The sequence below is a fragment of the Globicephala melas genome, chromosome 2, assembly GCF_963455315.2.
Source record: "Globicephala melas chromosome 2, mGloMel1.2, whole genome shotgun sequence".
Taxonomy (NCBI): domain Eukaryota; kingdom Metazoa; phylum Chordata; class Mammalia; order Artiodactyla; family Delphinidae; genus Globicephala; species Globicephala melas.
In genome coordinates, this window is record NC_083315.2 from 11,048,616 (window position 1) to 11,066,039 (window position 17,424).

The window sequence follows — 17,424 nt, forward strand, 5'->3', positions numbered from 1 at the left end:
ACACTTTAAAAAACGAGCAAGGATATATTAAAAATAAGTATATTACTCAAGAAGTTTTTCAAAAGTACTCACAAGTGACTTTTTAAAGGAATTCCTCATGTGTTATTTAATTTCTCTTTGAAGGTGATCGAATTATAAAAGTCAATGGAGAAAGTGTTATTGGAAAGACCTATTCCCAAGTAATCGCTTTAATCCAGAACAGGTAAGAGTCTTGAAATAGGATTAATTTTGGCCAAAGATGGGTTTTATAAATCACTGAAACTAGTAGGTTTAATGCAATATTGTATTCCTATAAGAAATTGATGTGCTGTGGAAATCTGAAACTTTCCCTTAAAGTGGAAAATGCATTTGAAAGTTGCCAAGCACAAACTATCTGAGGATGGCGTATTTGGTGGCTTTGTTTTGGCAAGTTTATCAGATTTGTAATTAAAATCCTTTAGAGCCTGAGAGGCATACGTTTTAGATTTACCATTAAGTTTCCTACTTTTATTTGAAGTGATAATCAAATTTCTAATTTGTTTATAATAAATATATATATAAATGCATATATAATTTATTTTAAAACCACTAAGGATAACTTATCTTAAATACCTTTTACTGAATGATATTCTTGGCTCAGATTCATTTGTTTTAACAAAGACAGCAAGAAATCGTCCTTTAATCCGTTTGCCTACATTCTACAGAATAGGATTTTGAGTTCTAAAGGTAAATAAATATTTATAGAGCGACTGATTGCAAAAATAATTTAGTCCTACTCTTTCTCTCTATCACACACCTAGAATTTTTTTTTTTAATTACAAATAAGGAAATCGAAAGCCAAAGAGGTTGCTGTATTAAATTTCTGTCAAGCATAAGCCATGACTCTGGGATCTGATTTCCAGCTCATCACCACAAGGGGTTCTTCCCAGATTCAAATACAGTAACTTTTGGATGATCTGTTGCTTTATATTAGCCATACTCACCTGTCTGTAATTAAATTGAGGTTCATTATTTTCTGAAGAATTCTATCAAGCTCCTCTAACCACGTCTAAAGCTGTTCATGCTATAATCTAACTTATGTACACGAATGCCCTAATATGTTGTCACTTTTACAGTTAGTGATGTGATCATGATTTATTGATCTCAGAGTATTCTCCTTACTGTTGGATTCTAGGTGTTCCTGACAGTGAGCCCTATTTGATCTTAAATATTGAGGAGACCTGGGCACTGGTGAAGAATTGAAAGCCTCCCTGGAGGCAGTGGGGAGATGTACCCAAATTTTCTTTTACTGCAAATAATTTAGATCATGATAAATATACCAGTATGTTTTGTCAGCCTGTAGTTTAAGGGTTTTTTAGTGTATTTGTTAACATGTCTTCTTTAAAAGTACTATTTTTCCAAACAACCATAACTTAATCTTTGTTTTCCTCAAAATCCACATTAATTTTTTGTTTGTTTGTTTTTTTTGTTACTGGTGCAGTTCATCTTTCAGAATAATAATAACACTTTGGAATGACAGTCTTAATTTTTCAACCAATAAAGCAATTTGAAAAATAAATACTGTTTTTTCATGATCTTATTTTTCTTTTAAAAAATTGTGTTCCTTTTGTCTGCAGTTGGTAGCAAATGGATTAATGCAGCACAAAGCCATTGAGATTCTGCAGTGTATTAATGTAAAAATGTATCCTTGCAGAAGAATTTATCTAAGCATCAGTATGTATTTTCTACCAACTCTAAATGTTGAAATACAAGTACCTACATATTTTCTTCGTAGAATTTATTTGAACCTGTGGTTCTAATTGTTTTACTCTTCTCTCAGCATTTATGAACCTAAAAATAAGGGTTCGAATAGAGACACCAGTAAATGATTAGATTTGGGGTTTTTTGTTTTTGTTGTTGTTTGTTTCTTAATCTCTTGATTGTATTGGGGGAAAATCTATCTGATATTGTTAGGGTAGATACTGAAGCACTTGCTGGGGATAGCAGTGTTCTTGCCGTATCTAAGTGTTAATTCCAGATCACAGGACTTGGTATAATTTATCCCTTTGAACTGTTTTAAACCTAGAGAAACTTCTCTGTTATTTTTAACAGAACACTTACAGTACCAAAATAAAATGAGACTTTGAGCTATTCCTGTAAAGGCTCTAAAATTAAATCACGGAGAAGAAAGTAAATTGTTGAGATGCTATATGGTTTTTAAAAAATGAGTCATTTTGATGGTTGTGATGGTGAACTCTGATTTCCTTCCCATTTGAGGCCAAGAGGGAATATTTCAAAATTAGGATGTTTAATATTGCCTAAAATGTTAAATTTGAGGGTTCTCTGATTATTTTTATGTTAATGTATTTTTAACTTGATAAACAGAGAATTGGTGGTAAAAATTTGTAATTTGTTCTGTGACCTGAAAGAAAATAATACACAATTATATATTGATGAGTTTTGTTCCAGGAGTATTCAATATAAGTAATATACTTCATGTTTTTAAATTAGAAACATGTTATAAAGAACACATGACTGATTATGAATAGCTCAAACATACGGCAGGGTGCCCTCTTTTGTACATAATTAGCCTATATATATAAATGACTTCTTTTCATTTTAATGATTCGGATTTGAAATGTAAAGATTTTTAAAACCCCCATATTAAACTCATAAGCAATTTAAAAAATACTTGTGAGTTAACTCTTTTTCCTTTATGTCTTTCTTGTATACTTCTGCCTCCCCTAAAATAGTATGTGTCTATTCAATTTCAGCGATACCACATTGGAACTTAGTGTTATGCCAAAAGATGAAGACATTCTCCAAGTGGTGAGTTTTATTTATTCAAATATGTGGATTGTTTTATAGTCATGAATGTTAATAAAAATTCTTTAAAGATGGAGGTGGATTAAACATTTTTTAAAAGACTCTAGGGAAAAAAAACTCAAACGCTCTGTTTTTCTCTACATTTTACCAAAAAACCAAAACAAAGGGAGAGAGAGACTATTGTCCATTTTTTACAATTAAGCAACATGAGAATATTTTATTGATTCCGCAGTAAACTCTTATTGTTGTCATTTGGAATGAGATTCCAAAAGAGTTTGTTTGCCCAAATGTTGCATTCTAGATACTCCTTCAACCAAAAGCCAAGCCTCAGGGTGCAAGTACATATCCCCAGGAATTAGATTTTTTTTTTTTTAAACTATGAGGTCAGAAATTTTATGAAAGCCATTTATTAATTTTCCAATAAGCGTTACTGTCTGTAAATTAACTTACCGAGCAGTTTTCTTAACAGTATCCATTCATTCCATTAGAAGTAATGTTCACAATGAATAGAGTCTGCACCTTAAGGGAAAAATAGGTTAGCATCTTAGAGAGGGAGTGAAACTATATAGTTGAAAATCTTTAGCATTTATCTTAAAATATCTTTCTCCTCTTGAGAAAGAAAACAAATTAACTGGAGTACTTAACTCCTTTATTAAGCTTAGATATTGCTGAGGGTAAAAAGATGATAAAATAAATTTCATTCAGGAAAATAATACTTTCCCTCAGTTGATTTTGTAGTTCAGCAGAATAAAACAGTTAGAGCTAGGAAATAGCAGTGGCTGCTGAAGATTGTTGTTGTTGTTGTTTTTTTAATTCCTTTTAGTGAATAGCTGTTGTTGCTGTTGTTTTATTACTCAGAACTGATGGAATCCTTGTGGTAGGAATGGAAATCGGAATGTTTTTCACTTGTAAGGCGTTCATTTGAACTTAGCTCAACAAAAGTCCTAAATAATCTTCTGTAAACATTTTTTTTTTTACAAAAAAATCACTAAAGCCAATCCTAGTGATTCAGTTTATTCACTTACACATAAAATATAATTAACCAAAATCCATGGAGATCAGCCTTGTGTTTTCAAGGCATACTGATTTTATTTCAAAATGGCATGTTTACCGACAACAGGTTATTACCCTTCTTAAATGCACAGTTCTGTTGGGGTTGAGTGTCTCAACAAGGAAGTTGCAACCATCTGTGGTGGTTTTCTCAGTCAAGCAGCACTAGTTGTAGAGTCCTCCCCTGATCATTCAGCACAGTGAGAGAACAACAGACAACCATGGAAGGCAGTGAAGTCACTAGACTGAAAATAAATAGGGGGGTCCTCCTGTAGGGCTCCACTTATGCAAAGGACCAGGAGGTGATGCCCACACGGTAGGGCGAACTTTACCTTGAACCCTTGCATTCTCCTGACTCAGAGACAGAGGGCACTTCCAAAACAGAACTGACATCTCATCTTCAGTAGTCTCTTTGCTTGCCAAGGTGAAGGCACCGGTTGGACACTGTTGAGAACAGTGAAACGTTCTATAAACGTTGAGAACAGTGAAACGTTGTATAAATTCCCAGGAATGAGGCACAGAATTGCCATCCTAGCCTGCTGTGTGGGTGATGCAGGGGAGCAAGAGTGCAAGGAATCATGTTCTAAGGATGTGATCAATGGGAAATTAGGTTAATTAATTTCCTTGTGTTTTATTTAAGATAAAGGGAAAATACAAAGTGTTGCAACACAGGGAGAAGTTGGTTCACTGGGGTGACCTGAGCACACAGATCTTCAAGGTTCCTCAGGATCCTGATATATTGTAACAGAAAATTCATCTTTAAAACTTGTTGAGTTATTTTAATCATAAGAAATTAAAAGCCCATATCCTTGATGATAAAAGAAAACCTCACTTTTAAACCCAGTCTTCATTCACATTTGCGTTAGGAAATTGAAGGAGTATATATAGTTAATGCAGACTCTCTGTTGTTCCCTGAAGGACACTGAAATGCAGTGACTTCTTTTCCACATCAATGCTTTTAGCTGGGATATCTACAAGTGGCATTTTAAAAATCTATTATAAAACCCAAAGAGAATCTGGGATTTAAAAAACCATATGTGGAAATACTTCTCTCTAACAGATTCTAGAATGAAAATGTTCTATAAGGGGCCTTCAGAAGTATTTATGTTGGTCTTAAATCTGTTACTTAAAATATATGCTTTTAAAGATGTATTTGTCCCTGTGAGGTTGAATATTCATTGTAAAGAAAACATAAACATGAACATTTTTACAGCTACTATAAACATCATTTACCCAAGAGAAAGCCTGTCTCAGTTTTTATATATTTGCCTGGGTCACGGCAGGATTGGGTGTCCATGAGCGTTTGCTCCTCAAGTGATGTATAGATCAAGTTGTTCTAGAGGTATTCAGCTCATCTTTGAGAGGTGGCATAGAAAATTTAATTTGGTTCAAAACTTACGTCATGTAAGGACAGGTATATAATAATAAATCTCATAATTCACAGAAGACAGTGACATGAGGTTGAAAAACATGAAGTAAAATTAAGAATTATTTATTATGTTATTAAACTAGTGCTGGTAATAGCACTCCTGTACTTGGCAACCTCATTTTTTAAACTAACATACATTTTCATACATTGTAAAATGTATGTACAGTGACATACATTTTAAACTAACAATAGAATAGTATTGTATTCATTTGAGTCATTTGGTGGTCTTATATTTTAGACCATGATCATAGACTTAGACAAGTTCATATTTTTAAGGTGATACTACAAAATAAAAAGCACTTCCTGTTGCATTTGTAAAAAGACAAAACGATTTTGTTGCCCTCTCAGACACTGAGAGTGAATGAAATAGCCACCACCTGTCAAGTCACCTAAACAGTGACGCTGACTGAAAAAAATATGTCCTCAATGGACCCATGGTAGCTCTCAGCGCTAGAGCTGGGTGTTCTTTTCTGTGCAGACTTCAAGGTACTTCGTTAAGCCTTTAGATCCATGGACTCAAAATTCAGTTTTAAGTAGATCAGTTCTGATGGCTGTGGAGATCCTCGGGTGTGTCTGATGTTTGACGAGGGTATTTGGAGCCTTCTTTTTTTTTTTTTTTGCGGTACGCAGGCCTCTCACTGTTGTGGCCTCTCCCGTTGCGGAGCACAGGCTCCGGACGCGCAGGCTCAGCGGCCATGGCTCACGGGGCCCAGCCGCTCCGCGGCATGTGGGATCTTCCCAGACCGGGGCACGAACCCGTGTGCCCTGCATCGGCAGGTGGACTCTCAACCACTGCGCCACCAGGGAAGCCCCTACTTTGTGTTTTAACAGCCAGGTTAAACAGCTTTTCTCGTGTAACAGGGAAGAAAGTGATGGCACTAGGACTTGAACCCAGTTAGGCCTGAGACTGTATGTAGCCTGTACTTGAAACTAAACCACAGTCCCATACTGTCGTTGGGTCCAGATGAAGAGTGTCAGTGGCTGTTACTTTCACACTGCCGGTCAGGGTCAGAGCTGCTAGGCAAACTCATCTCTGAGATCTGTGTCCATTGCCCTAGTTACCACTCCATGAATGTGCGATATAAATTGAAAAATGTAATTTAACCCCAATTTTTCTTTAGATTTATTAGAATTACTTTCAAAATAATTATTTATTATGTTCCACAATCAGTATACTGTTCTATTTAAAATTAGGTATCCATTTGTCATGTGTGGATCAAGGTAATCTTGCTTTAGAGTAGGGAAGCGAGAACAGGAATTCTGGAGGGTTCTTTCATATTTTGCAAGTTTGAAGCAGTTACTTCTATTTTTTTAAAAAAGTATTTTAAATAATTATAAGAATAGTACTTGCTTGTTAGAAAAGTTTCAAATAATTTAGAAAGGTATAAAGTATCCACAACATCCGCTTCTCCCACGTCCCACTGTGGCATGTCTGACGTGTGTTTTAAAATTATCCAAACAGATATGTAGTTACTTTTGCTTTTATCATAAGTAATGGTATAAAATTAACAGGTCAGCCTGTGAACGCAAACTGGTAGGCAGGAATTTTAATCTTACTAGCTTATTTATTCTGCACTTTTTTGTTTGTTTTTCCTGTTTACTAGACAGTAAATATGGTACAGTAATAGTAATACTATCGCAATAGTAATAGGTATGGTAATAGTGATTTTGATGCAAGTCTACTAAAACTGAACTGAAAGATTATTTTTAGACTATTTAGCTACTGTTAGGCACTAATACATATAGTCAAGATCCAGACTGTTAACATTACATTTTATTTAAATGCTCTTTACAATTCTAATTCCAAATGAAGACTTCCGTGAGGCGTCTTTCCTTACTCCCCTCTCCTCCCCCCCCCCCCCCCCCCCCCCCCCCCCCCCGTTTAAAGAACATTTTGGATCTGTAGGCATGACGGGGCTGCTACTATTTCGTTTTCATTAGGTGTGGCTTGAATTTTAAAATATTAATTTTTAAACTACTAAGCTACTATAAGATATAAAACTTTAATACAGGGTAAAGGAAATTCAAGAAAAAATGTAGAGTGATATATAAAAGGCCTAATGAAAAAAAAAATTGGCTAAGGATTTTTTTGTCATATCCTATTGAATTCCCAAGTGCTAATCAGTCGGGAAAAATCTGAGTGTTGTCTAATTCCATCAAAACTTCCGGATATATATTGGGTTGGCTAAAAAGTTCGTTCAGTTTTAAGTAAAAATGACACATTTTTTCATTTTCACCAAGAACTTTATTCAACAGCGTATTCATTAACCAAATGAACTTTTCGGCCAACTCGATACTCTGAAGTATCCATTTGGACTTAAACGTAAAAATAAAAATTATTATGAGCCAAATATGCAATTCTTATGACATTGGTTTCAAAAATTTCTGGGCCACGCCATTTCAGGCAAACTTATTGATACAGGATGATTTTGATGTCATTATAAAAGAATATAAATTGACATCATTATATAAAAATTACCTTAAGTGATATTTTGTATTGTTTAATTGGTGCCTATTGACAATTCAGAGATTCCCAGGGGGTAATTAAACCATTGAAATGTCTGACCATGGTGTCTCAGTGAAAGACTGAGTACTTTCTGACTCAAGAGAAAGCACGCCACAGTCACAGCTATGAGCAACTTATGGAGTTTAAAATTCTGTTTTCAGAGTGTAAAACCTCATTAATGGGTTCCACGTTCTTCTCAAAGAGTTGAATATCGTAATCCACCCCAGTGTTTGCGCGAGCCCCGTCTAAGGCTTTCCTCTGTAGGCAGTTTGTTTTCTAGAGGAACACTTAAAGGCATCCTGGGAGAAGGGGACTCCTTAAAATTGTCATATCATCTATTCCTAATTTACATGCCTACGCTTACTCTGGAGATAATTTGTGTCTGCACCGCACCTCTCAGCATAGCCGTAGAAGTTTATTCCCATGACTTACCTGGAACACATACCAAGCGACAGTGGCCTTTGGAGCACTGCTGATTTCCCCATGGATGTTAATTGAATGGTATTGGTTCTCAAACTTTATGAGAATGAGAAACTTTTAAATAGATAGATAAACAAACAAGCTCTTTTAGTGTCCTTGAACTGAGAGGATATGTGAGGAAATTCAGTACTACTACTGAATGAATTCATACTTTATCTCAACCATATCTGCTTGCATTAGACAGTAGTACTGTATGTGTAAGGTATTCTGTTTAGTCCGTCCACTGTTAACGCGTGGTCCACGTGTGTATATTTAAGGACCCCTTTGCCATGATTTTACCCAGAAGTGGGGACCCATGAATATAGACTATTTAGGAATCTTAGCAATATCTAAAGTATGTCAAATACCTTTTCAAGTATTTAATAGCTCTGGTCATATACTTTTATTACTAAAAGATAATATTCCTCCCCAAATTTGAATAAAGGAGGTATCTTTAAATTATTAGTTCTAGAACAGCATTTCCCAGCAGAAGTTCTAATTGTGTTAAAACCCCGGGAAAAAAATGGGTTCCGTGGCCAAATAAGTTTGTAATTTCACGTCAAGTTTTACAGCGTACATTAACGTAGTAGAGGTCTTGAGAAGTCATGAAGCCCACCAGCCAAACTTCCCCTACATCATCAGGCATAAGGAATACACCACCCCTTTCAGGTGATGCTTAATAAAATTGCACAAACACGCTCTAACAATACTGTACCAGCGAGTCCACTCATCCACACACAGGTTTCCTGTCACGGAACAGTGCTGGCGCTACTACAATCAGCATTAAAAAGATAAGCTTGTTATGTCAGTGGCACATAGCCAAAATGTGTATTTTGACTGACTGTGTTCATACCTTAGAAATATTATGGCATGCATGTTTTTTTTAGCTACTGGGCTTTCATTTCTCACTGCATCCTGGTTTAGGTTCTATAATATTCTTTAGAAGTTAAAAAGAATTACTCTGGAAGTAATATTTTTTATGTCCATCCAGTAGCTATTTTCATAAGCTTAATAAAATAGGCCAAAAGGTACAGCATTGGAAGATCTTAATTTTTGAGGGAAACCCATTTGATAAAACAGCCATTCTTTCGTTCCAAATCCTAGTGTACAGGCAGCTGCAGTCAGCTGACAGCTTGTGGTTATGCTCTGATTTACAGGGGAAGGAGGAGGTTGTACTATTTTAAATGCATAATAGAGCATTCGTTTTGTCATCTGGAAGCAGAGATGGAAGAAACTCAGGGGAAATGAGAGGCATCAATGTTGCTGTTGTGGAAGGGAAGCTTTGTGGCACATTATCAGACAGCAGTGCATATTGAAGAAAATATCTGTTAGGAATGCATGTCACCAGATGTATTTTGTTTTCGAGAATGGTAGACAGATCAAATAAGAACCAGATAAAAGCGTGAGAAAAAGATGCTCAGAAGGATACTGAAGTTACTCTTTATGCCTCACTGCCCTTTACTTCTCTTGGTACCTTCCAGAGGAATCAGTATAGATGTATTTTTAGGTTGCTGTTCTCCAGCATCAATATGACAACATGATTCTGTCTTTATATCAGTAAGCAGCTTCTACTATGTTTTCCTATTTTCTGCTAGCTACAATTTACAAAGGATGTCACAGCTCTGGTAAGAACTGCACAGAAGCCATTTCCTTGCTTTATAAATCATGTTTTGTAGAGATTTGTAATAAGCCAATCTATTAAAACTGTAAGTTTGCTTAGAGGAATCTCTCCGTGGTGTTAATCTTACTAATCTGCAGAATGTGTTTGTGATATATTATTTTCTTTCTTTCTTTCCTTTTATGTTTGGTTTTCTTTCGTATCCTGTGCATAATTGGTGTTAAAACATAACATCTATCTGCATCTGTATTTTTTTAATTATCTCACACTCTCTCTTCTCCTAGTACTTTGCTGTTATGTTATGTTTGTGGCTGCACCTGAGCTTTGCAAGCTGTCTAATGCAAAGAGAGGATGTGATGATAGTCTTGAATTAAGCTTGTTTGGATTAGGGGAGGGTGTGTAACATGACACCACACCTAACTGTCTCAGCTGTTGGACATAGTCCTGAATTATATCGGTTAGCTCTGTTTTATAGAGTCTTGTTACTTAATTTGTTATTTTTAAGTTGTAAAAAACATTCCTAGATAATTTCGTGAATAATTGATAAAAAATAATTGGAGCTGCATGCCTGCCTGTTAGTAATAGAGAAATGTCTCCTTATAACAGGTAAAAGAGACCAAATAAATTTGTACGATACAATTTTGCATTACCGTAAAATAAAAAAATATAAATTATATACCAGGAAGATGAATTCCCTTTTTTCATATTTTACGCCTTTAATATGTACTTAATTTCTTAAGTGTGCATATTCTCTATTTCTCCTGGCTGTTGGAGGATTTAATTTATCAAAATGGATTATTTTTAGCGACTCAGTAATCATTACTTGGCAAGACAGTGTTCAATGTAATATTTATGATAGCAGCAGTGCCTAAAGTGAAGATGTATTTGGTGAAGATTTTAAATATTTTCACCTTCACTCTGGCAAAAGATCAGAGTCTTGTTTTGCTGAGATTTATTAGGCAGCCATTTAACCTGCCAACTGCTGGGGAAAAAAATCATAAAACTCGAAAGGGGAAATTTTTAGAAGCAAGACGTCCGTATCTAATTAATGGTGGCGAGGGCAGGGCGGAGTTTGCTGCGTTTCAGGTCTATTGAGAAAATAAGCAGTTGTAATTTATATTTTTTGCAAATTCTACAATTTATTTGATTTCTGAGAGACTAGCCCTTTTCTGAATTTGTGGAGTACCCTTACACTGTGTTTGCCTGCATGCTTTAGTGAATGCCACCCAAGAGCAGGGCACCGTAAAATAACATAGTGCATCGCAAGAATGGAAACAAGTGTTCCTTTGATGACTCTGAAGTGACCCCTTTCTCTCATCTTCATGTAGGCGTATTCTCAAGATGCCTACCTGAAGGGCAACGAAGCCTACAGCGGCAATGCCCGCAACATACCTGAACCTCCACCAGTCTGCTACCCCTGGCTGCCACCTGCCCCTCCCGCCCCGGTGCCGCCCCCTGAAACAGCTCCTCCAGACTCCTCCACGAGCAAACCGCAGACCAGTCCCCCAGTATTGACGCAGCCCGGCAGGGCCTACAGGATGGAAATACAAGTGCCTCCGTCACCACCAGAGGTGGCCAAGTCAAACACGGCAGTGTGTGTCTGCAGTGAAAGCGTAAGGACCGTCATTGTACCTTCTGAGAAGGTTATAGATTTGTTACCTAGTAGAAGCAACCACACGGTTCCCTCCCACAGAACTGAGGAAGTGAGGTACGGCAGGAACGAGCAGACCTCTTTCAAAACAGCATCAAGAACCACATCGCCACCATCCTCGATTCCCACGTCCCATCTAATCCATCAGACCGGCTCCAGGTCGTTGGAACCTTCTGGCATTTTACTTAAATCAGGCCATTACAGTGGACACTCAGAAGGACTGGCAAGCAGCAGGTCTCCAGCTGTGGATTCTCCTCCCGTATCTGTCAATCACTATTCTCCAAACTCCCATCAGCACATAGACTGGAAAAACTATAAAACTTACAAAGAGTATATTGATAACCGGCGGTTGCACATGGGTTGTCGGACAATTCAAGAAAGGTTAGATAGTTTAAGAGCAGCCTCGCAGAGCACAACAGATTATAACCAGGTGGTACTGAACCGCGCTGCCTTGCAGATACGACGTCGGAGCACCTCTCAGGACCGAGTGCCCCAGTCCGTTCAGATCCGGCAACGCAGCGTGTCTCAGGAGAGGCTGGAGGACTCTGTGTTAATGAAGTACTGTCCAAGGAGTGCATCTCAAGGAGCGCTGACATCTCCTTCTATTAGTTTTAGTAACCATAGAACTCGCTCGTGGGATTTTATCCAGGGACAGGGTGAAACCTTAGAAAACGTCCATTCTGAATGCCCACCACCCGATGTAAAGGGAGAACGAAAGCAGACTTACAAGTGGAGTGGATTTACCAAGCAGGATGATCGGCGAGGTATTTATGAAAGGCATAGGCAGCAAGAAATTCACAAATCTTTCCGAGGTTCCAATTTTACAGTGGCTCCAAGTGTTGTGAATTCTGACAACAGGCGAGTGAGTGGCAGAGGGGTGGAATTGGTGTCTCAGTTTAAAAGAATTCCAGCAGATCTGAAACCACTGCAGCCCAACAGAAATTTTCAAACTACCTGCGGAATGTCCCAGCCTCGAGGTATTTCACAAGACAGGTCACCTCTTGTGAAAGTCCGAAATAATTCTCTGAAAGCACCTACGCACGTCACAAAACCACCCTCCAGCCAGAACTCGTTTGTTTCCATCAAAGACCAAAGACCAGTAAATCACTTGCATCAAAACAGTCTCTTGAATCAGCAGACATGGTTAAGGACTGAAAGTGCCCGCGATCACCAAGTGGACACTGGGAAGCCCCTCTCTCTATCCGGAGCTTCTGTTAAGCCCGCCCCTCCGATGAGTGAGAACGCTGGCACTCCAGATTTGGAATTATCCGTCACTCAAAGGAATCAAGATTTAAATTTACAAGAGGCTGAAATTCAGCAATCAAATGCTGTAGATAATAAAGAAACTGTCATCCTAAGAGAAAAACCTCCATGTGGTCGCCAAACGCCGCAGCCTTTAAGGCATCAGTCTTACATCTTGGCAGTGAATGACCAAGAGCCCGGTTCAGACACCACTTGCTGGCTACCTAATGATGCTCGCCGCGAGGTCCATATAAAAAGAATGGAGGAGAGGAAGGCCTCAAGTACCAGTCCACCCGGTGATTCCTTGGCTTCCATCCCATTTATAGGTGAGCTCACTTAATGGTCATTGGCTAGTACGTCACATAATTAACACATCTTTTCAGCAAAGTATTTCTAGTTCAACAGGTACAGGAGTTTTACACTGTGATCTTAAAACACTTGTTCCACATTTTCTACACTCTTTTAAAACCAGAGCCATAAGCTTTTACTCTCAAAAATTATTTCTAGTATCCATTTTCCTGTTTTGTTTTTAAACTTTACATACTCAGTACTCATTTTTAATTTTTTTTTTTTTGCGGTACGCGGGCCTCTCACTGTTGCGGCCTCCCCCGTTGCGGAGCACAGGCTCCGGACGCGCAGGCTCAGCGGCCATGGCTCACGGGCCCAGCCACTCCGTGGCACGAACCCGCGTCCCCTGCATCGGCAGGCGGACTCTCAACCACTGCGCCACCAGGGAAGCCCTTTCATTTTGATTTTAATGAGACAAATCCCCACCGTCTGGGGTGGGGTCAGGAGACCCATCAGCAAACCAGATTGTGCTTAGTTGTTGATTCAGCTGAAACAAAAGCCAAGTGGAACCGCTTTGACCGCTAGTAATCAACCTTTCATTTAAACAGTGCTTTTTACTTTCTAAAGCTTATTTCTTTGTAAATTTTAACTTGTGGGCCAACTGAAAAGACCTCTTTGTTGTCACATTACTTTGTCTTAGAATCAATCCTCGACTAGATGGGGGGAAATTACTTAAATTACAAGCATGTGCCCTGATCCAGAACACCTATCATGTTGACTGAGGCTTTAGTCTGCTCACATGCCCCAGGTATATTATCCACAAAGCAGCCAGTGTGTTTTTAAAAATATAAATAGGATCATTTCACTCCTGATCAGAACCCTTTTTTACTTCCCGTGTTACTCAGAATAGAACCCAGAACCCGACTGAGGTGGACAAGGCCCTCTGTGATCTGGGTCACAACCCTACTCCACCTCTCACCCCTACCTCCCGTCTTCCTGTGCACGCTGTCTTCACACACGCCAGCCTCCTAGCAGTCCTGAAACGCGCCAAGCACACCCTGCTTCAGCGCCCTGGCACCAGTTCCAAGCCTTGGAGTGCATTCCAGAGATATTCACAAGACTCGCGCGCTCTCAGTACATTTGGGCCTCTGCTCAGATACTACCTTATCAAAGCAGCCTTTCCAGACCAGCCTATCTAAAATACACACAGAGCCTGACATTCTCTATCTCCTTAAGCTACTTTATTTATCTTTATACCGCTTGTTTCCACTTGGCATTTGTATTTTTTGTTTATTACATGTTTCTCTGCAGAGCTAAAACATGAGCTACGTGAGAGCCAGGATTTTAGATCTTTTGTTCACTTCTGTGTCCTTCATGCCTGGCATAGAGAAGGCACTCAATATTTGTCGAAATAATAGGTGAATGATAATTTTGATTTGATGGTTAAATGTGTAGCAAAACAAAACAAATTTTCATCATGATTACTGTGCAGCTCTAAGATATCATATGCTAACAGGATCATCATATATGTCCTTCGTATTCTCTTCATTTAATAAATGAGAAATTTAAGCTATTGAGAGGTTAAATAACTTCCCCAAAGTCACACAGTCAGTATGCAATAGAGACTTCCCTGATTCAGCCTCATTGCAGAGCACAACTCCAGAGGGCACCATTTATACAGAATGCGTTGTGAACAGCGCCCTCTGGAGGTGTGTGATGCAAGGCTTGCTTTGAGGCCAAGGCCATACTCTCACTCAACCTGTTACCCCATAGGTTCAGGAAGAGTTTGCCATAATTTTGTAATATATTGTATTCTCTGTCAGTACTGTTTCAGACTTTTTCTCTTCTAGAGAAACTTTTTAAAGCCATTGAGCTCTTGGACTGTCAGGTGACACTGTCAGAATCAGTTTTTTAAAACAGTCCCACATAACTTATATTTTATAAATGTGGCGTATTCAAGTTGTAAACATTGCAGGGACTCTCAACCTAAATTGTGCTCATATTTGTATCTGTACCCTTAAGGCCGGCCTCAAAGAGTAGTAGATTTCCATTGTAGATGGAAATGATAGATATTTTATAGAAATTATGATTTTATGATTTTTTTTTTTAAACATACAAAGCCCTACAACCCATGGCTGTATTTCCCAGGCCTGTGAGATGTTACCAGAATAATGGCATTATACTTTCTTCCTACTTAGTAAGAATAATATAATGAAATTATATTGGAGTAATAATAAGTTCGCTAGTTATATCTGTTAATATTTCTAGGTACAGGAATAAATCAAAAGGTGAATTATGCTTTTAAAGAGAAGTTTGGCTAAAATATAAAACAAAAATCTATTCTATATACATAAAGATTTAGAATAATTATTAAAATAGACCATTTTGTTTGTTTATTAAAAATAAAAATACTAATTTGTTCTGATCACATTCTACTTTAAGTACTTATTAGAGTCGCCTTAGTTCCTACTGGATGACATCTTCTGTTTTATGAATCATGACTTAAAAGTCCCCCAGCATAGAAGTGTCTTTATAATCCATTTATTTCCTGTATGCCTCCCAGGACTTTAATATATTGCATATGGTTACTCTGGTATGTCATTTGAACAGTACCAGCGGAATAGGGTAGAATACAGAATGGAGATATGAACACAGTATTGATTTTACTGTTCAGATGTAAATGCTGTCTATGGATGTAAGTGTTCTTAAGTTCCAAAATTTAATATTGAAATCCTTTTATTATTGAGCTTCAGAGTTTTATCTGACCAATGGGTATTTGTCTTTCCAATCTAGCTTTTTTTTTTTTGCGGTACGCGGGCCTCTCACTGTTACGGCCTCTCCCGTTGCGGAGCACAGGCTCAGCGGCCATGGCTCACGGGCCCAGCCACTCCGCAGCATGTGGGATCCTCCCGGACCGGGGCACGAACCCGTGTCCCCTGCATTGGCAGGCGGACTCTCAACCACTGAGCCACCAGGGAAGCCCCAATCTAGCTATTTTTAAAAATATGTGCTTTACTGGGATGACTTCAGCATTGAAATGGACTAAAAGAGACTATTTGCAATGTTTCTCAAAGTATTTTCTAGGAACACTAATTCCATTTGATAAAGGGAGAAAAACAAAGATCAGTGGTCAAATAAATTGAGAAATGCTGGGTTTTGAAAGTTAAACAAGTTTTGTCTGTCTTCACCATAGAACTCTCAGCATCGTTAACATGCTCCTATATGTCGTGAATTTTCTAGACAGGATGTAGTACAATTTGTCTTAGAAGTATTTGACCATGAATCCTTTCTTTCATTTAGAGTATTTCAGTTTAGTATACCATAAAACACACTTTGGAGAATGTTGGTCTATACTCTATGCTATTTTATGGAACATTTAAATTAAAAGGAAGAAAAGCAAAGAATTAAGGCTTGCTGTTGTATCGTCACCTTACAGGGTCTTTAATAGTCTGTGAATTTAATAGTTATTTTTGTTACTTGAAAACATTATAACCAATGCAAAATAAATAAGTAAGTAAGTAAATAGGTGCCTTGGCTTTATTCCCAAAATATCACAGAATGGAGCCAATTTATTTACTTAGTTATCTGTGTAATACAGAGCTAACGAAACGTCTTGCAGAAGGAAAATTTTCCAACATTTCGTTACACATTTAATATCTAATATTCCTTTGGGGTCACAAAGACTTAGAAAAATGAAGAAAATAAACGACTTTTTTTTTTAATTAGGAATATTGGTCATTAGCAGTAATTTGTTTATGGCCACTCCCACACATACATGCTCTTGTAAAGCTTCATAGTAAGTCCTGAAAATAAATTTCAACATCTTTCACAAGTAAACACAAAACGAGTAATGAGTTCCTAAGTAATTTGTTCTATAGTAGCAGGTATTAAGGTGTATTCTCCAATCCTGATTTTCTATCTTTCTTTTTACTACTCATAACTATTAATATAAAGAAACCAGCTGTATTACCCGCATCGAGTTCCTCTCAAATTCCTTCTCCCCTCTTTTTTGCTGTACTTTTACTACTTCTTGTTCTTCTCACCCTAAAATTGGCCAGTATGTGTGTACTTAATTAGGATTAGCCTAACTAAAATTGAATTTGATTGGTGCAGCCATGCTGGCCCTGGCATTTTAAACCAATTTAGAAGTTTTGTAGGATATAGCTTGATTACAGTGTCTCTGTAGGTAAGTTTAGCTATCTGAAATTTACCCAAAAGGGTTGGGACTGGGTGATTGGGTGACTAAATAATAATTCTGCATTTAATATTCCCTCTTCTTAGCTCAGATTCCCCAAGTTTGAATTGGCATCTTCTTACTAGATAAATTTCTGTGTTCCAAGTTTAACGAAACTGCTCACCACAGAATAATTTTAGATGTTCATTTATCTTCCTTTTGG

General features: G+C 37.7%; 1 protein-coding gene across 10 annotated transcripts in view; it reads left to right on the forward strand.

Annotated features, from left to right (window-relative positions):
• The window catches only part of ARHGAP21 (Rho GTPase activating protein 21), a 168,892-nt gene that overhangs the window by 122,643 nt on the left and 28,825 nt on the right, over positions 1–17,424 (forward strand). For 6 of the 10 annotated variants that reach the window (XM_060292800.1, XM_060292824.1, XM_060292845.1 and 3 more), the window contains 4 exons: positions 124–202; positions 2,733–2,787; positions 9,824–9,853; positions 11,175–13,065. In XM_060292800.1, the coding sequence (XP_060148783.1) occupies positions 124–202; positions 2,733–2,787; positions 9,824–9,853; positions 11,175–13,065 (2,055 nt within the window). Of the gene's footprint in view, positions 1–123; positions 203–1,601; positions 1,693–2,732; positions 2,788–9,823; positions 9,854–11,174; positions 13,066–17,424 lie in introns of those variants that run through there. The other 4 variants (XM_060292835.1, XM_060292840.1, XM_030837194.3 and 1 more) reach the window with 3 other exon arrangements.